The 20,577-nt window shown below is 45.2% G+C and overlaps 2 protein-coding genes across 4 annotated transcripts in view; one reads left to right on the top strand and one right to left on the bottom strand.

Annotated features, from left to right (window-relative positions):
* The first annotated feature begins 1,045 nt into the window (after positions 1–1,045).
* Positions 1,046–9,194, top strand: rdh12 (retinol dehydrogenase 12). The gene is made up of 7 exons (XM_063223985.1): positions 1,046–1,533; positions 2,802–2,920; positions 3,850–4,005; positions 4,884–4,988; positions 5,259–5,468; positions 6,679–6,868; positions 7,549–9,194. Exons 1-7 carry the CDS (start codon positions 1,463–1,465, stop codon positions 7,649–7,651), a joined length of 954 nt encoding a protein of 317 aa, XP_063080055.1. The 5' UTR covers positions 1,046–1,462; the 3' UTR covers positions 7,652–9,194.
* A 2,340-nt stretch (positions 9,195–11,534) lies between these two features.
* Positions 11,535–20,577, bottom strand: part of zfyve26 (zinc finger, FYVE domain containing 26) — a 60,526-nt gene continuing 51,483 nt past the window's right edge. For all 3 annotated transcript variants that reach the window (XM_063183494.1, XM_063183493.1, XM_063183495.1), the window contains 8 exons: positions 20,072–20,293; positions 17,535–17,732; positions 16,191–16,441; positions 15,009–15,204; positions 14,046–14,105; positions 13,536–13,718; positions 13,121–13,171; positions 11,535–12,925 (listed from right to left, as the gene is read on the bottom strand). In XM_063183494.1, the coding sequence (XP_063039564.1) occupies positions 12,713–12,925; positions 13,121–13,171; positions 13,536–13,718; positions 14,046–14,105; positions 15,009–15,204; positions 16,191–16,441; positions 17,535–17,732; positions 20,072–20,293 (1,374 nt within the window). In that variant the 3' untranslated portion in view covers positions 11,535–12,712. The remainder of the gene's footprint in view (positions 12,926–13,120; positions 13,172–13,535; positions 13,719–14,045; positions 14,106–15,008; positions 15,205–16,190; positions 16,442–17,534; positions 17,733–20,071; positions 20,294–20,577) is intronic.

Below are 20,577 nucleotides of genomic sequence, written 5' to 3'. Positions count from 1 at the left end.
GTTGTGCAACGTTAACGTATAAGTGTCTGTAAAGAATCAAACGGGGCGCTGAAATATTGGAGCCAGTAACTTCGTGTCCGGTGGATATTGCCTTCCTGCTTTTTCTGCCTCTCCTCTGTACCTCTCCTTTTAAATCTATCTCTAAAATGTTTTTTTTTTTCATTTGTTAAGCACTTTGAGTTACATGCCTTGTATGGCACAGTGCTATACAAATACAATTATTATTATTATTATTATTATTGTGCAGAGGTGTGTGCGTGCGCACAACTAATTTCTCCCATCTCTTTGCTCATCAAGCCTCCGATCTCCAAAAAGACACGGGCACTCAGGATAACTGTTTACACGAGCTGTTTAAATAATGTGATGCACGTTCTTCATGACATGGCATGGTTTGGCCACCCTAAATTCAACATGACTGCATTCGCACATATCGTTTAAACATCCATGATGGAATTGTCACTCTTAATGTGCAAGTATTAGATATGAAATTTTTTTCCTAAAACGGTCACAACACCAGAGGACCCGTGGTGGTGTGGTGGATATTTGCGGCTGGGGCCGAGGCAGAGTTGTTACGGTAGGCTACAATTATAGAAGGGACAGTCAGGCGACATAGGGCGACTCACATCGGGTAGCCGTGGAACCACAAAGCATTCCTGATGGTGGAAATGAATGCAAATGCATGCAAATACTCGGGCGGATATCCGGGCACTCACATCCGGCAGCCTACTTACATTGGGTTGCTACAGGCGTTCTCTTCCGCGTGAATATCATGACTTGATGCGCCTTCCTCATCGCCTGATGTCCAATTCATATTTTATCTCTCAGTAGTTCACGTACGCTTTGAGGAAAGATAAATATAATGTGAATTGGACATATCATTCATTTTTAAACTGTATTTTCAACAGTACACATTTAAAAAGCTAAAAAGTGAATGTTTTCAGCTCAGGCATATTTTTAGTTAGCTATGGGAGGTGCATTCTGGTCATTGTTGTAGAACAAGAGGTTGTAGTCCACTATTCTGACAGATTTGCCTGATGCTCTCGATATGCTCTCTTGATCTGGAGGATTGAACAAATATTCCAATAAAATAGCCTTGATAGATTTCCTCATCTACACAAAGGGCACTGTTATTTTATGCCAATAACTTTTTGTTTATTAAATGTTCTCGTTTGTCACATTGGGGAATTAAACCACCGCTTTTTATGCTCGCCGGAGCATTCATAAATGACAGTAGAATACAGGACAGGTTGGTTGTCGAACAGCAAATCCTCAAGACAAACCTGAAATCTACCAAATCTACCATATACCGACTATCGAGGAACTACAATCCCAAGATTCTGTTCTGTGCATAGCATCCCTGAAGCGAGAGGTGCAGCATCATACATTTCGGATCAACAGAAGCTCATTGAGGAAGCTAGCTGCGGTGCAGCTCTGTCACAGCCGAGCAGAAATTTTCATCACAATGTTCATATTATTATGCACAGCCTTTGGAGTGATCGGACTGCTTCTGATGTTGTTGTCGCCTCACATTAGGTAAGGGATGCATTATTAAGCTGTACTTGTGAATGTCTTGTTTTGTTTTTTTTGTTGACCAAATTACAGAGATGTCGCTTTTGCAATACTGTATGCTGTGAGTGGAGGCCATAGCGATGATAATGATATGACATTGCCATTTTTACGGTGGAATTATAACCTACATTAATGGGGCACTCCATAGCGATAATAATTTGCTGATGCATAATATATCCTATGTAAATGGACACAGGAGATTTGACCAGTATAGTAACCGCCTCTGCCCTGCATAGTGCGCTTCTGAAGATCACCCAATGCGGTCTGATCATGGGCGGAGTTACAATGTAACCACAATAGAGTTCTTCAGCGGAAGCGGAAGCATGTAGTAGATTGTAGTCTTTCATGTTAGCATTTAAGGACGTCCTGGTTCCTATCGGCTTCCGGCCTCCATTGGGAATGAATAGGGGTAAATTTCAAATAAGCTCCGAGTGCAAGCACGCGCTTAGCGAACCCCCGCAAACTGTCGAGGGTGTTAAAAATAGGCTGTAGGTATGACATGGTTGATCATTTTGTGTCAAACTTCGACATAAATACGATGTTGCGTCCATATGCTAAACCCGGAAGCTTTTGGCGACTACAGAAACGGCGCCAGTATCTAACGGCATGTACGTGCGGAAGGTTGTACCCATGGCAACCAAAGGAAAGTATGTAGTTCGGAAGTTTTAATGATCAGAAAGGGGTTAGCAATATTGAATTATAATCGTCATGATTTAACATGTGAATACACCAACATGACGATACGATCCGTTCCACTAATGAGAAAGGGATGCGGGGACACGCTAATGTTCGTTGTTGCCGTGCAACTTATATTTTTGCCAAACCTGAATCTCTATGGCGTTTTGCAATGTAAAAAATCGCCAGGGAACCGGTAGTCCAAACGCCGCATACAAGTTGACGTCAACGCTGAAGAGCTCTATGTAACTACTCTCCATTGGTTACATATGGCCCAGGTTATCTGGAGGTGTCACTCGTGTGACTTGACGTTTCGTGGATACGGAAAAGTTCAGAGGAGGGAGCATGGTCGTTAATTTGTGTTTAGCAGTTCAGGTGAAAGTGTCCACATAGAGAATGTGATCATAATGAGTGCACATATCTTATTTTAAAAAGTACATATTTGGTTGAAATCATAGTGCCTTACTCATAAAATGCACTGCAATCTATTCAACACTACTTGTCTGTCAGACATCATGATGTGCTTTTAAATTTCATATTCTGGTATTCTGGTCCAGGAAATATGCAGCTGGTGGGGTGTGCCATTCCAAGGCCCGCCTTGATGGGAAGACTGTACTAATTACCGGTGCAAACACAGGCATTGGGAAGGAGACTGCCGTGGATCTGGCCAGCCGTGGTAAGCCCAAAAGTTTTGGGTCTGGTACAGTGGACTAATACACCATACCATGTATGGGCAGCATTGCCCATGGGGACCCAGGTTCGAATCCGGCCTGTGTCATTTCCCAACCCTACCCCATCTATCTCTTCCTGTACTTTGCTGTCCATTCTTCACGGCCCTGTCCGTATGCAGGCAAAAAGGCCAAAAATATACTTGAACTGGGTATACAACAGTATGAGTAGTATGGTTGGTACTCGGTTGGAATGAGTGGTTGAATACTACAAGATAGTGTTATATCAGAGAGAGTAGAGAGAGAGAGGTTCCATTGGCCCATTGTTTCCGGGTTCTATTATTGGGGGGGAAATCCCCCTTTAGGCAGACCTAGGCAGACCTGAGGACTGTTCTATTCAATGCTAGGAGCATTATGACACGCTCCTTTAGGCAGACCGGAACCTGGTCACATTAGGTGCCCATAGAAACCTATTATGTTGGCATATCTCTATATAAATAATCTCTGGTTATATGGTCTAGACCAGGGGTGGGGAACCTTTTTCATTCGAGGGGCCACTTCAAATTCCTCCAAGGGCCATAAAAGTCCTCCCAAGGGCCGTACTATGAACACAAACCAGGATTTTCCCCCTGCACTTTAGGCCTATATTGAAGGCAGCCACCTTTAAAACAGACCCCACCCTCTCTAGGTCCCCCTGAATGTAACTTGATTGTATTGCAAATGTAATTTCTAAGAATACTTTACAAAATATGTCATATTTCATGTGAAGTTGCACAACATAAAAATTATATCGGGAGCCGGATAAAACAGTCTCAAGGGCCGTAAATGGCCCTCGAGACATAGGTTCCCCACCCCGCTCTAGACTCTACATGAACCATATTGTTCCGACATCTAGTTTTACTTATTTTTAATCCATCACTTTGATTGTGTTTGGTAGGAGCCCGGGTGATCCTGGCGTGCCGTGATGTGGAGAAAGGCGAGATGGCAGCGACGGAGATCCGTACCAAAGTGGGTGGTGCCAAGGTGGAGGTCCGCGAGCTGGACCTGGCTGATGTCAGCTCCATCAGGACATTCGCTCAGAAATTCCTCTCAGGTAAACACAGCCTCCTTCTGTGCCACCAGTACAACCAGAGCACAAATAATTTTGAATTGATGGGAGTAATGTGAGATGCATGGTCTCTGAACGCTTACTTTCAATTCGACTCTGCCCTGATGAAGGCCAAACTATGACCGAAACATGTTGTTTTTTTACAGCCATTTATTTGCCTTGGATTCCTCATTTTCACGTTATTACCAGAGAGAGTAAAGAGAGAGAGAGATTCCATTGATCCATTGTTTCCGGGTTCTACTATTGCAGGGGGGGGGTCCTTGCCTGATTATCATAGACTTGCGATCGAGATTCAAAGGTGTTGCGTCACTAGGAGGGCGCAGCCTGGCTAGGGAAATCCCCCTTTAGGCAGACCTAAGGACTGTTCTATTCAATGCTAGGAGTATTATGACACGCCCCTTTAAGCAGACCGGAACCTGGTCATGTTAGGTGCCCATAGCAACCTATTACATAGGCATATCTCTATATACTTAAAGAATCTCTGTTATTACCTTCTCTATTTCCGAAAAGCATCTTCAGCTGTTCACATGTCAAGAATAAAGCTGCATCTCTCCAAAACTCTTTGGTGACTCTTTGCATGGTCTCTGGTCTTTCACATTTTCCAAAGGCCTCTTACCAGTCCAGAGCATACACTAGAGGATTTTATGGGAGTGAATGCTAAAGGAGAAATCTTGCCTATTCCAACATGGGGTTGTATTGCAAACCATTTCCAACCATTAGCTGACCAGGATTTTGGATAAGGCTGAAGAAAAAAAGGGTGCATCTTTTGGTACTCACAAGTCAAGTGTAGTGTGAGTAATACAACTGCTTGTTGAAATTTGACGGATTTCTCCTTTAAATGTATGGCCTCTTATGTTTCCCAGAGGTGAACCACTTGCATGTCCTGATTAACAACGCTGGAGTAATGATGTGTCCATACATGAAGACGGCAGATGGCTTTGAAATGCAGTTTGGAGTCAACCATCTCGGTGAGTCAAGAATGGAGAAAGGCGAATTTATCTGTGAAAGTTGTCTCAAAGCACCGGATGGTGTAATAACAAACTCTGTGATGTGCTATTGCATAATTACAATATGCATACCATGCACCTTGTACTGTAGTTATGGCATGCATTAGGATTAGGGTTAATGGAAGAGGCCGTAAGCATGCAATGCTACACATCGTGAAATGTAGAGACGCAGCAACAGGGAGTATTACAATGAAAATGGTAGCTAATTATTGCACAATCACACCTTTTTAGGCCATTTCCTGTTGACGTACCTCCTGATTGGTCTTCTGAAGAGGAGCGCTCCGTCCCGTATCGTAGTGGTCTCCTCGTTGGCACACTACTTTGGCTGGATCCGCTTCCACGACCTGATGAGTCAGGGCAGCTACAACAGTGGTCTGGCCTACTGCCAGAGCAAGCTGGCCAACATACTCTTCACCCGCGAGCTGGCAAAGAAGCTAAGAGGTACAGTATTGCTAGCCTGGTCCTGACCATCCCATAATACTACCATTTCATTTCGTATTCATGGTCTGGCATTTGTTTGCTCTGAAGCGATTGTAGGAAGCAGGAAGTTTGCACTCAGTTATGGTTTGAAATTATTGGACACCTGTCACCCAATCGCTGGCAGTTACTCAACAACAACATAGCACAGACCAATGGCTCTGGCGCAGATGTGTACGTCATTGTCACGAGCGTCCTCCCCCTTTCGTCCCCACGTGGGGGGCGTATTCGATTATTGGCTGTTTTCTGGGGGGGGCGTTGCGATCAAAATTCTACTGCTCCAGACACTCCACAGAGAAGCACGGCCAGACTACAGTAGTGGAGCCAATCCTTTGGCGGAAGTACGTAGGATGGCTCGCGAGGCTACAGTATTGCAGGGGCGGAGGAGGACCACGGGGCTCATGTACTAGGACTTGTGTGGATTTCCTACTGAATCTTTGCATACTGTGTGTGAGAATCTGCAAAGATACATACACGTACAAAATCAGATGTATCAATCCTTGCATAACCTGGTTTTCATGCACATTATCATTGTGCTTGCCATTTGATTAGAATTTGAGTGCACATGCACTTTTTCCATGTCAAGTCAGTCTTTGTACATCCAAACATTTATTTGACAAATTACGTATACGTACATGGGTGGGGGCACAGGGGTGGGGAACCGTATCATCATATGAGGGGCCACTTAAATTTTTTCAAAGTCCCCCAAGGGCCGTGCTATGAACACGAACCAGGAATTTCCCCTGCACTTAAGGCCTATATTGAAGGCAGGCACCTGCCTTCAACTGACCATATCTTCACTGGGTTCCCTGAAAATATAATTGTATTGCAAATGTAATTTCTAAGATTTCTTTACCAAACACGTCATATCTCATGTGAATTTGCATAACATTACAATCATACCGGGGGCCATGAGACATAGGTTCCCCACCCCTGATATAAAGCAACAGTAAGATGTTTTCACTTTACCGCCCTCTGTGGCTTTTAACTGTATGAAGTAATTAATGGAGGATGGACTGTCTTTCTGAAGACTACTTAGTGTTGCTTTAAATACACAGACACATTTATCTGTTTGTATGTTGTCATATTGGTCGTATCAAAGACAACATTTCATCACTAGCCTTTTAGTGTTTCTATTCTGATTCCCCTGCATGGTATGACTGACTTGTTTCAGATTCCAACGTGACCGTGAATTCAGTGCACCCAGGATCTGTTCGTTCAGAATTGGTCCGCCACTCGACCATCATGTCTCTGATGTTCACGTTCTTCGGGATCTTCCTGAAGACCCCTCGGGAAGGAGCTCAGACGTCCATCTACTGCGCTGTGGCTGAGGAGCTGGATTCCTTCTCTGGCAAGCACTTCAGGTATGCCCTAAAACCAGTGGTCTTAAATTATGTATCACAAATTATGTAGCTCAAATGAGGCTGAGGGCCAAACAACTCGCCCGACCATATGCCCACAGATAGCACACATACAATATACTGTATGTTTTCATTTGTTCCAAGCTCATTGTGGGCCAGAAGTTTGCCATGCCCAGGCCACATCTGGCCTCCAGGCCACCATTTGGAGATTGCAGCACTAAACCAGTAGCCATTCACCCTATTGGTTAAGTAATTTAGGCCTGAATTAATGTCTGAAAAGAAAACATTATTGCATCTAATGCAGCAGGTTCTATCCACCTCTGTCTGCTTGGCCTTATTGCTCTGGAGGGTGTTGGCCAAGTGTTGCAAAGACCCTGTCTGTCTGTCTGTCTGTCTGTCTGTCTGTCTGTCTGTCTGTCTGTCTGTCTGTCTGTCCCGTGTGTGTGTGTGTGCATGCCATTCATTACAGTACCCTTTGTTTCGGTTTCCCATTCTATGACTTGATTAGTTACTAGAAACACGTTGAGGGGGGAGAACTCTTCAAATCTTTTAGGAGAGTGCCCCACTACTGAGCTGCAGTGAAATACCATACATCTGATGACTATGCACTAAAATGAAACCACTACAGTACAGCTGCACAGGCATGTTAAGTTACTTACCCTCTCGTCTTCGCTTCTCCACAGCGACTGCACTCCAGCCTTCGTGGCTCCGCAGGGCAGGAGCGAAGACACGCAGCGCAAGCTGTGGGACGCGAGCTGCGAGCTGCTGGGGATCGAGTGGGACTGACCTGTGAACCATGCCCACATCACCTCTGCCCTCCTTCCCCACTTCCTCCACATAGATATGACCACTAGATGCCACATTATCCTGTACATGGTGGTAACACCACGGGTATTTCTCAAAGTGAAGTGCGGCCTAGCCTGGAGTGGCTAGGACGAGTAGCGCATATTTTTTGCGGATTTCACCCAAGAATAACTAGTTCTAACAGGGTTCCCACGGGTCATGGAATTTCTGGAATATCATGGAATTTCATAAAAGTTTTTCCAGTCATGGAAAGTCATGGAATTGGAATATCATGGAATTTTCTTAACAGCTGTTTAGGAGCAAAAACCTTTTTGTTTGGTGTATAACATTGTTTCTTACTGATTATACTACAGCGCTTCGCCACAGACGGTTTGGTTTCACACTGTAATGTGCAGCATTCTAGAATGCAATGAGCCCACTGAACTCTGGCAGTGGCTCGGTGTCGTCTCGAGGCGTGAAAATAATCTTCAGTTTTGCACTTTTTAAAATGTTTGAACGTCATTTTTTTTACGGAAATGGTCATGGAAATTCTGTTTTTGGGGTCTAGAAAGTCATGGAAAATCATGGAATTTTATATCTGAATTAGAGTGGGAACCCTGTTCTAAGTATAATTAATAATCGGATACACCTTGAAAAAATGGGCGTTACTCATCCTAGCAAGGCTACTGGGACACTTCACATTGAGAAACACCCCACATCTATGAAAAACATTGTAGGATTCCGGCCGAAGACCCAGGGTTGGGCCATGCCAAAGGGCTAAACACGGCATCCAGTATTGATATCTATGCTTCCTCAACAACTCCCAGGCCCACAGATACAGTATAGAAGAACACTAGATGTTGTGTTGACTACCTACGCATGTCTATTGGAACGAATGTCTTAATTTGATCGCCGCCATCTTTGTTCAGTGGTAACGCTGTTTGATTTTTAGATTTTTTTGTTGGTCTTTATCGACTTTATTTGATAGGACAGTGTGAGAGGTGAGACAGGAGAAGCGAATTGGGAGAGAGATGGGGAGGGGTCTAAAAAGACCCGGGCCGGGAATAGAACCCGGGTCAGCAGCATGGCAGGCGAGTATCCCTACCGGTTGACTACGGCAGGGCCGGTACCACTGCTTGAATGAGTAATCTGGAGGTGATGGTAAAACAGCATCTTTGCCAAGATTGTGAAAAAGAGGTCACAAGATGGCGGCGCTCGAAGCGTGCCATGCCAAAAGGCTGAAAACAACATCTAGTGTTCTATATCTATGTTACAAGCCTCCCATATTGTGTATGCGTTCCAATATGCGACCTTGCTTCCTCCACGTGCTTGTGGCCTTGTACCAGAAAGACTGACAGACAACAGCAATATATAGATATTATATTTCAATATCTTGCAAAAGCTCAATTGTTAAGTCTTTTTCTCATTTGCAATTGGGATGGTAAATGAAAAACAGTCCCCCAAAAGTTGTTGTGGCTAGGCTGACAGCTGGGAAACTTTATTTTCTCCAAGGAGGAGGGGCCAGGAGGCGGGGCGAGGCCACAAGCACAAGGATTTTTTTTTTATTTTTATTTATGTTTTTTAAATCTTTTTGAGGACACAAGAAAAACACAACAATTTTTATTCTTTATATGCTTCAAACCTATAATAAGACGTAATAAACTAATCTTGAATCTTGAATCTTGAAGTGGAGAAAGCAAGGTTGCATATTGGAACGCACCCTGTATGTCCTCTCTCATCCCCCTACTTTCCCCTCAAACGTGCCAATTTCTGCCAATTTGTATTCATTCCATTTAGATGCGTCCAGTCACCCAAGGAAAGGATGGTGTGGCTGACCGTCTGTGATGATAGCTGTGAAAGGTTTAAGTTTGGGAAACAGGGTTTTTGGAGTTTATTACATACTTCATATTTCTCTTTGCTCATTAATTTATGGACTATCTGAAGATGATGATTTTGTTCTCCATCACATTCTGCCTCATTCAGTTGAATGTTGCCATTCTCGATTTGTTGCTTTTGTCGTCTCCATTTCAGCATTCACCACATGTAAAGCTGCCTACTAGGATTTTACTGATGTCTTTTATACAGATATATGTGAACATGACTTTTACTACCTTTACATAATTGTTCAGAGTTGAATATTTAAATATATATTTGCAAAACCAGTGTTGAACTGTGACTGCAACTTTTGAGGAATGGTTTGTTATACTTTCTGTTCACAAAAAAATACATTGAGTCGAATAATACATTTTCTTAAATAAAGTCTGCAATTTATTGGCTTTTTTTCTGATTCAGTTACACTGAGAACTGTTGGTCCTGCTAGAAGCGGAGCCTGTTCACAGATCAGGGACAGACATGACACCAACTAGGTTGGAGGCAGACACCAAGGAAAGTGCAATGTTTGAAATGTTTACTTGCTCACATGCACCATACATTAGATCCCCACATTGTGGCCTATGTAAGGTCTGAGTTGCATTATATTTCCCCTCCATAGAACACAATGTAGTGGGAACAACTCAATATTTCAGATTCAGATAGGGTCTGGATTGCAGACATACCATATACGCTGCATGGTCACAATTAAGTGCTTAATTATATGACAAATTCAATGGGGCAGACGTTATAGAAACTTAATTCTGACTTAATGCATTGATGTCCACTCCTCATACAATTCTTATGACATAGTGTAAACATAAATGTGTTTCAATTGTCAAGAGGGTGAGCCAGAACTTGTTTTAATACCACGCATGTAAGGTGTGAAAGCTTTCTGTCCGCACGAGTTAACACGTCTTCTTCAGTCCCACATGGGTGAACTTGCAGAACATGGCCTTCAAGGAAATTGAATTTGTCATGATATAGTGTGTATTCACACAACACAATGGCGTGGATAAAGTGTTCTCCTCTCAGGACCATACCAGTGATTCACAGGAGCATAAGTGTGCATGTGAAGGAACCTTCCAAGGACACTTCCAATGCGCACAGTTGCATGGCAACTGCAACTGTGAACATTGAAAGGAGAAACTAGCAGGAAGTATGACCGTAACACCTCATCCTAAATAGAGACAGATGGGGTTTATGTTCAACAAGCCATCAGTTAGATAGACCTTTAGTCAGTTTGGTGACCTAAATATTTGTAAATATTCTGTCTAAAGCCCTGTGACAGTTGTCAGAAAACATTGTCAGACATTATTGTAAACAAGACGTTGAACAGACAATCTTCAACACAATTACCAGTAACAAAGAAAAAAGTCCCTTCTTTAGCACAATCTTCCCATGAGATTATTAATTAAAGGCCAACGTGTGAATAAAACATTATTAAGCACTGGCTACAAATCCACGTCTTTAGGTTCACATGATTTCGGATAAGGGACAACAGGGTTAACCTAGAAGCCTTAAAGCAAAACACAAAAAGCTTAAAGACAAAATCATCTGTTCTCACACACACAAGCACACACATATAAGAAAATATATGTCGACAGATAAATATTAACAGTGCACGAGAGTCAGAGACAATTCATCACTGAGAAAGGTCAGCATGGCTAGAAGGAGAGGTGTTTATATTAATACTGTAATAATAAGTTACTTGTCTTAACTCCAAATAGGTCATTTATGCGCTAATACTTCAACTGTTCGACGTGTCCTATTACTGATCACAGAATGTGACTGAGGTCCCTTATCAAATCCAGTTTTCCCGGTTAATTTCCAAAACACATACCAGATGTCCTCACTACAATGGCTAATGCCCAGAAACGGCGCACACAGCCTTTCAGCTTCCCTTTCATTAGACAACAGACTGACTCATTAGGCAGACGCACACCTGGTGACACCTAACTTCCAACAACGAAACTTCGACTTCAATAACTAAACGTCACCACGAAATGATGATCAGCATCAAGGCGCGTGAACCACCTCGGTAGCCACACCTATAGCCAGTTTTCAGTCAAATAATAGACTTCTGTTGCCTGTAAACAGCCAGGCCAAATATCGAAAAAAAAAACCACATTGTGACCTCTTACAATGATCGCAGTGCATTTTACGACTTCCTACAAAATAAACAATAGGGTGTTGGAAGCATCCCTTTCTAGTGAGGTATTAGGTAGAAGGTGAGATGAAACCAAGAGTAGAACAGACTGATATGTTACAGTTTTGTGTGCATATTTGAGTCTCTGGCTTTGAACTTCAAAAATGCTCCTCCTCACCAATCTCCTGCTGCTCCTCCATCAAACTAAACACTGGCATAAGTGACCCAAAGAGAGGACAGTTTTGGCACTGCGGTGAACAAAGTTCCTCAAGGTGTGAGGACGGTTGATCTGCACAGTCTGGTGCAGAAGGCATACGTAGTTTCAGGCAGTGAGATGAGGGTGAGGGATGGAGCCTGTGGCTATTGGAGAAAAGCCAAGTTGGTCAGGGCGAGACCGGAAGTGGGTGAGTCAGGTCAGGTGGGCAACTTGGCCATGTGTTGGCCCTGTTTTTGCCTAGTCAGCCGGTAGTGGAGTCCAGGAACAGAGGGGGACAGTGGGTACATCAGTTCAGTTCAGTCCATCTGGTTACCTGGCCCTGGTTCTGTCTTATCTTAGCCTCACCTGGTTGTTCATCACCAAAGCAGAGACCAGGCCAGACAGAGCTATGCCAGGAAGAGCGAGAGGGAGGCAGCTGGTGCATCAGTTCAGTTCAGTCCATCTGATTACCTGGCCCTGGTTCTGCCTTATCTTAGCCTCACCTGGTTGTTCGTCACCAAAGGATAGGCCAGACAGGGAGAGCGAGAAGGGGGCATTTGGTAGGTCAGTACAGCCCAGCCTCTGTCCGATCACCAGTCAGAGAAGTAGGGACCAGGCCGGGAGAGAAGAGAGGGGAGGGGTGCAGTTTATTGGGAAACAGTTGCTGTGTAAATGGACCCTGGATACATGGCGTTGGCCCTGCCTCTACCTACTGGGCCGGTCGTGATGGTATCTGGCGTGGGGGCCGGCCCTGCCTCAGCCTGCTGGTCGTGATGCTATCTGGCGTTGGGCCTCAGCCTGCTGGTCGTGATGCTATCTGGCGTTGGGCCTCAGCCTGCCGGTCCTGGTCCTATCTGGCGTTGGGCCGGCCCTGCCTCTGCCTGTTGGGCCGGTCCTGGTGCTCGGACAGCCACTGGCGGCAGATGTTCTCCATGACCGAGTCCCCCGAGCTCTCGGCCGCCTGCAGCACCTCCTGCACCAGGGGACCCGCCCGGCCCGCATCCAGCTTCACCGCCAGCAGGTACGCCGCACGCAGCTTACTGCACTGCAGGTAGGCCTTAATCTGAGAGAGAGAGAGAGAGAGAGAGAGAGAGAGAGAGAGAGAGAGATAAAGGGATGGAGGGAGGGTAAAAAGAGTGGGGTGGAACACAGCAGGGGGAGAAAGAACATTTTCATGATTCATAAGGTGGGAAGATGCGAGTGTTAGAGTGTGCAAAAGGCCCTCAGAAGAGTAAGTATGCAACATTAGACCACATACCTTGTTTTCTGTGCTTTTACACTCAAGGATCAGACCCTCAAGTTCTTTGGCCTGGAGGGACAAAAGATAATATGCAAGTGTCACTTAAAGAAACAAAAAATGGAACGAAAAATACTTTGGTGAGTCTTGGACAAGTTACGTCACCCTAATCCTACTGGTCGTAGAAGTAGTACAAGGAGCAGTAGCTTAGAGAGAGTAGAGTAGATAATAATTTATTAATCCTGAGGGGAATTTAAGGTGTGAAGTAGCTTACAGAATACACAAGACATCACACACATCATTACACCTTACATCTTAGGGTAGCCTGGTCCTGACCATCCCATAATACTACCATTTCATTTAGTACGGAGCAAATTTTTTGGTGGAAGTACGCGGGATGGCACGCGAGGCTAGTAGTAGGGTGTGATAGACTTACGTCAGCGGGGGACTTGTCGGCTAGGGAGATGCAGCTGAGTACAATGGCGTCGCAGTCATTCTTGGTGGCGGCACCCGACTCCCCCACACACTTGAGGAGCTGCCGCACGGCCCCGTACTGCCTCTGCCTCACCAGACGCTGGCCCGCACGCGTGTACACCGCCAGCGCCTCCAACTGGAAGTCCTGAAGGGGGTTTATCAGCTGTTATGGCCTTGTTTGGTATACGGAGTATGGAAGACTGTGGCCAGAGTAAGCATTGCAACTACGGTCTGCAGCCCATTCCCAAATTCGTTTTTTCCATGAATATTTACAAAGTACCAGAAATAAACTAATATTTAGGAATGGACAGCATACATTCTGGAGGTGAAACTCTACAAAAATCACATACTCTACCTATAATGAATTATGAATAATAATAGAACATTCCTTACATTATTTACAAATGACATTATCATGTTCCTGAAAAAAAACGGGAAAAGGAATGAAGTGATTCAAACAGACATTTGTTACCTGTATAACTCTGTATGCAATGCCAAATCCCTCTTCAATGTTCTTTCCACCCAGCATAACCTGTAATCAGGGGGCAAGTAGGCCTACTTTCATTTCTTGCTGGTTCAAGTAACCCCTTTGAATACATGTACACACATAAAGTACATTGAGCATATACATACATGTAAGTTACATAAAATGAACATATAAATGTACAAATATGCATATACAATACAATTCCACTATTGAAACAAGCAGAACTATCATCATAGGTCAACTTGTAAGTTAATAAAATCCGTTTAGGAAGGCATTAGATGGCTTGGTAGCATAGTAGGCCTACTATATACAGTAAGCAGGTGGGAAAAACCCAATTCGTAAACCCCCGCCCCCTCACTTTTTCTTATGCAAATGACTGGGAAAAAGACTGGTTACTAATTTTAAATGTAGGTCACTCGTGCCTCTCCGCTTACGGGTCCTACATGCCACCTGTAAGTCTTACAATATATGACTAAGCAATGACCAGCGCGTACATCTACGTACTTTCACCACTGCTTGTAATGCAATACAGGGGTGCATTTCTCGAAAGCGAAGTTGTTAACAGTTAGCAACTTGGGTAGTTGCCAATGGGACATTGCATTGCAACCAACAAAGTAGCCACCGTAGTTAGCAACTACGCTTTCGGGAAACGCACCCCAGGTTAGTTAGCAGCAGTACCATGGCAAAAGCAATGATCATTCACATAAAGGTTGGAACAGGCTCCACCAAAAGAAACACATTTTCTCTTCGTTTAGGGTGCCGACCACAATACTGTAGAACTAAAAAATAAAAAGGGAAGGTTGCATCACGCATCAACTCTTATTTGTACAACACAGACAAGTTTCATCGTTATGCCTTGGCAATGATCGTTTCATCAAGATAACATCAAAACTCTTTTACCCAGGAAGAACAAATTGGAAAAAAAAAACCTTCTTTCCACCACCTCACCTTGCAAGCTACATCGATCTTCATCTGGCCTCCACCGAACAGCGTGGGTGGAGCGCTGGCTTTGGATGTGCTGGTGGGGGTGGTGGTGGTGGGCGTGGGGGTGGGAGTCCCAGAGGTCTTGGAGGGGGAGGAGGAGGCCTCACAGCGGTGGAGGAAGCGAGTCACCTCCAGCTGGAGCTCAATAGTGTTCATATGCCTGAGGACAGACAAAGGAGGAGGTGGAGGAGAATAGAGGAGGAAGATGAGGAGAATAGAGGAGGAAAAGTAGGAGGAAGAGGAGTAGGAGGAGGTAGAGTAGGAGGAGGATGATGATGAGGAAGAGTAGGAGGGGTTGAAGGAGAGTGTGACCATTGTGAAGCATAAGAGGCTGATATTGATTTCTCAGGAAAGCTGTGACCTGCTCTTTATCATATGGGAACAAGTGTAAGGAATGAGTACAGAAATGTAATTATTAATCCCTGTATGCACTACACTACAATTCTTAACACATATGCAAAATTTACAGCATAGTTAGATTAGCCACAAATAAATGGGCTACCACAAGCTGGACTTTCGCCAACATTGGGCATTACAACTTCCTGCCGAGAGCTCTTACCTCACCTAGGGGATTAAAGGAGACTTTGGTCAGGAACAACCGCTGGAAAAGTGAATACACTGCTCCGGAGGTGTTATCTGTGCTCTGGTGATGTGACGGAGGCCTATTTCTACATCCAGTTGTATTGCTCTCACTCCCCTTGACTACCCTTGGGTGTATTGATGGGGCATGGTTCGACTACATAAAACATTACTACATACTTCTACTACACTTACTTAACTTACTATATACTACTTACTTACTAACATACTTGGGCAGTCATGGGTGAGCGGTTAGGGCGTCAGACTTGCATCCCAGAGGTTGCCGGTTCGACTCCCGACCCGCCAGGTTGGTGGGGGGAGTAATCAACCAGTGCTCTCCCCCATCCTCCTCCATGACTGAGGTACCCTGAGCATTGTACCGTCCCACCGCACTGCTCCCCATGGGGCGCCACTGAGGGCTGCCCCCTTGCACGGGTGAGGCATAAATGCAATTTCGTTGTGTGCAGTGTGCAGTGTTCACTTGTGTGCTGTGTCACAATGACAATGGGAGTTGGAGTTTCCCAATGGGCTTTCTTTTCTTTCTATACTTCAAATATCATCCCTTACCTGGTGACGTCGCTGGATGACATCTTCTTGCGGAAGCCGCTGCTACTACTGCTACTGCTACTGCTACTGCTAGCGCTGCTGCCTGGCAGTGTCTTCTTGCGCTGTGCGGTGCGGGCCTGTTGCTCCTGCAGGTAGGTCCTCAGGTGCTCCTTGGCCCTCACCAGCCAGCGCTGCTGCTCCCCCAGCTGCAGGTACGACTCGGCCCCATGGGAGAAGAAGCGGATGCAGGTCACCGCCGCACGCACGTGGTCCTGAAACACGCCCATTTGGAACATTTAGCACCGCAACCTTTACAACGCATACACATTTAGGTGCTGGTTACACATATTTTTTTTAAATTTTTATCCATTAACGTATAAACACGACCTGTGAATAAAAGTAAAAACTCCATTGTGACTGGTGTGATTTAGCCCCCTAAATGGGCTATTTTTTAAACCAGTTTTGAAAAGTGCATTCTAAAACTCAATGAGAGGTGAGGTCAGGAGAGGTCAAAGGAGAGGTGAGGAAATGAGAGGTCAAAACCAATGCGTTTTCAAAAATATCTACCCATAAACATGTAAACAGCTTCTCAGATCATTTAGCACCAAAACAGGCTCAACAAATATGATCTCATTTAGATTTGCATTATAGTTAGCACTTTTCAAGTGTATTTTTACATTATTAGAGCCAATTATTACATAGACTCATGCAGGTCACTGCTACACATGATCCTGGAATACACATTTTTGATGTTTACTCACACACAACTCTGCTAGTGTATCACTAGGCAATTTGGCTAGTAGGTGTTAATCTTACTAGTCAAACAAACACTCACTACCAGTCAGAGGCTGGTTAGCAACTTGTCTTTTCTACCAGTCAAACTTAATTTTCACCAGCATTTGGCCGGATGGCGGGTGTTCATTTAGAGCCCTGGGGAAGCTGGTTCAGGAGTAAACCAGGTTAAGTTAAGAGGTGAATCATCTAATAGAAGAGCCTGGAGTCCTCCTGAACCAGCTTCTTAGTGCAGTGTTTCCCAACCAGGGGTACGTGTACCACTAGGGGTACGCGAGCACACTGTAGGGGGTACTTGGAAAATTCAAATTTTAACAAATATATGGAGCTTAGTTAGCCTCGCGCGCCATCCTATGTACTTCCGCCAAGACACTTGGCAGAAATGGTAGTATTATGGGATGGTCAGGACCAGGCTAGAGCTTAGTTACATTGGGATGGAGAAAGCGACATAGAACTTGACTTAAGGGGTACTCATGACACAACGAATAGGCTTAGGGGTACACAAGACAAAAAAGGTTGGGAAACACTGTCTTAGTGTATACCCCTCTGATAGTGCGTCATGTAAATACTAACGGCCATGAACTGCTGCAGCTGGTAGAGCGTGTGGTAGTGTCCTCGTCTCTGCAGCTGCTGGCAGCAGACGATGAGGTAGCGGCTCCAGCCCTCCAGGCTGGGCTCCAGGCTCTCCAGCTGACCCTGCAGGGACGCCAGCCGCCCGCGCTCCAGACACGGCAGCAGCACCGCCTCCACAAACACCTCCTCTGGACACTCCTGGGGGGGGAGGTGGAGGAGTAGGGAGAGAGAAAATGATTATTTATGTTCCATAAACACCTCCTCTGGACACTCCTGGTGGAGGAGGAGGAGTAGGGGGAGAGAAAATCATTATTTATGTTCCATAAACACCTCCTCAGGGCACTCCTGATGGAGGAGAGGAGGAGAGGAGGAGAGGGGGAGGAAAATCATTATTTATGTTCCATAAACACCTCCTCAGGGCACTCCTGGTGGAGGAGGAGCAGGGGGAGAGATGGAGGACAGTACAGGTAATGCGAGAGGGGAGGTAAGGAGCGGTGAGAAAATAATTTATTAAGTTTCAGAAACACCTCCTCTGGACACTCCTGGGGGAGGAGGAGTGGGAGAGAGATGGAGGAAGGGACAGGTAGAGAGAGAGGGGGGGGGGGGGGGAAGGGGTGAGATCATTAATTATGTTCCATAAACACCTCCATTGGACACTACTGGTGAGGAGTCGGGGAGAGATGGAGAGAGAGAGAGAGAGAGAGAGAGAGAGAGAGAGAGAGAGAGAGAGAGAGAGAGAGAGAGAGAGAGATAAGAGAGCCGGGGAAGGAGCGGGAGGAGAAAAACAATTCTTAATCATGCAGTACATCATACGTACAGAACTTTCTGATTACAAAAATGATTGCACGTTATGTATAACCACAGCAAAACAACTTCTCACAATTATTATCTTTTAATGATGGCTTGACTGTTATTAATCGCTTAACTGCTATTATCCAGGATGCTAAAAATGCACTTTGACTGCAACTTCAAATAGGCAGCCTAATTGGTATGGCAATAAATACACATCCTCAAGCGTAGTAATGATGTCAAAGATTTACAATGTGATAACCAAGATGAAGCAAACTAAGCTAACTATCACCAATGTAATAAAGTGGGATCAACTCTGCTCTCCGAAGTGGCGTGACTGGCTAGCATGAGTTCAGAAGGCATGGTGTTCAGTTAAAGGGGTATGCCACTATTTTGGGGCTAAGCAAGTGAAAGTCAATGTATCCGTATAGCATGCTACAATGCTACACGGATACATTGACTTTCACTAGCTTAGCGACATATTCCCTCTTTTAACTTGTCTTAAAGCAAGACAACGCTTAACATGAAAAATAAGACACTTTACTACCTTTATAAATCCCAACCAACGATTTCAACTGTATTAAGCCCCAAAATAGTGGCATACCCCTTTAAAGGTCCATGGCAGCTATATGACAGCAGCTATGAACCATGCGTCATCTTGATTTTCTCCTTAAGAACTGCCTCCTCCTTATAAATGGCCTCTGATGACATTTCTATTGGACTCACCTTTCTGAGCAGGCTGAGGAGGAGAGACCCTAAATTGTAATGACACCACCTACTTCGTGGCAATCACCTTTCCTAACAGATAGGAGATGGCCTCTAAGCTGTAGTGACACCACATACTCCACCGCTGGGTAACTACCACCAAAAAGATTTATATACATTTTAATGAAATGATCATAAACAAAACATTTACAAATGTTTGTAAATGAGTAAGAACCAAACTACCACTGCACAGTAGAGTGGGAATCAACTTCTACTGGATGAGTCTTCTTACGCCTGTTTGCCTGCCCAATACTTCTATATCAAGTGGTTTCATGCCTTCTGGTCTTTGGAGGACAAACTATCAGGACCAATGTGACTGTGCTGTGTCTGGTGTGTTACCACTGCTTTTCTCTCTCATTTGCAAACATTTGTAAAGGTTTTGTTGATAATTTGTTAATTATTCATAAAGTGTTAATAAAGCTTTTTAGGGGTAGTAAAGTGTTACCCACTGCAGTCACCTCGATTAACAGGTAGGAGACAGCCACATATGCATTTTTGCCACTGCCCGTTTACTGGTAGGCCTACAGCTCGACAAAGTGCGACTCGGCCGCCACTTTTTGCTTTTCGATTGGGCACAACACAGCTCAATCTAAAAGCGTAAAAGTGGCGCCCGAGTCGCAATGTGTCGAACTGTGGGCCTACGAGAAAACCGGCGGTGGAAAAGAGGCTACAGTCCTCCATGGCTCTCACTAGAATGTAAATCACAGCCTCCATGACGATACGATTCAATATCGATATCTTATTATTCGATGCGATACGATTCGATTATTTTCGATACTTAAGAATGCCCCACGATACGATACGATACGATTCGATTCGATTTTTTTCCCAATGACTTTTCCACTTCTATTAAGTTACTGGGCAGGGGCCAGCGATTCGATACTTAAGTAATGTCCCACGATACGATGCGATTCCATTCAATCATCAGAATATATTGCGATATATCGCTACATTTCGATATTATTTCCATCCCTAGCTCTCACCTTGCTGAGCAGGTAGGCCAGCGCCTCCTTCATGCCGTCGTGGCGCATGTAGAAGCTGACGAGGGCCAGGTGCGTGCCGTAGGTCTGCAGGTAGTGGAGGCTCTCCTGGTAGTGGCGGCAGTGCTGCACGCGGCCCTCCAGGTGCTCCAGCGGGTGCGTGCCCGCCAGGGACTCCTCCAGCTCCCGCAGGGAGGCCAGGATGTCCTCCTCAGGGTGCTGCGGCTGGAGACAGAGGAGCACACACACACGCACGCACGCACACATGCACGCACGCACACATGCACGCACGCACACGCACGCGCACGCACGCACACTCGCACACACACACGCACTCAAGCGCATGCACGCACGCACACACGCACGCACGCACACACACACACGTTAGGAGTCAGCAGTGAGGCCAGGATGTCCTCCTCAGGGTGCTGCGGCTGGAGACAGAGGAGCACACACACACACACGCACGCACGCACGCGCACACACACACGCACGCACGGTCACACGCACGC

This window comes from Engraulis encrasicolus, chromosome 19 (genome assembly GCF_034702125.1).
Source record: "Engraulis encrasicolus isolate BLACKSEA-1 chromosome 19, IST_EnEncr_1.0, whole genome shotgun sequence".
Lineage (NCBI taxonomy): Eukaryota > Metazoa > Chordata > Actinopteri > Clupeiformes > Engraulidae > Engraulis > Engraulis encrasicolus.
Note: the sequence above shows the minus strand (reverse complement) of the source record. Positions and strands in the feature narration are given on the sequence as shown.

What these genes read in the sequence shown, in the direction of transcription:
- rdh12 (XM_063223985.1), top strand. Translation starts at nt 1,463, where the DNA reads ATGTTCATATTATTATGCACAGCCTTTGGAGTGATCGGACTGCTTCTG. An exon ending in CGTGGATCTGGCCAGCCGTG is followed by an intron (nt 2,921 to 3,849) that starts GTAAGCCCAAAA and finishes TGTGTTTGGTAG; the next exon opens with GAGCCCGGGTGATCCTGGCG. An exon ending in TTCTCTGGCAAGCACTTCAG is followed by an intron (nt 6,869 to 7,548) that starts GTATGCCCTAAA and finishes GCTTCTCCACAG; the next exon opens with CGACTGCACTCCAGCCTTCG.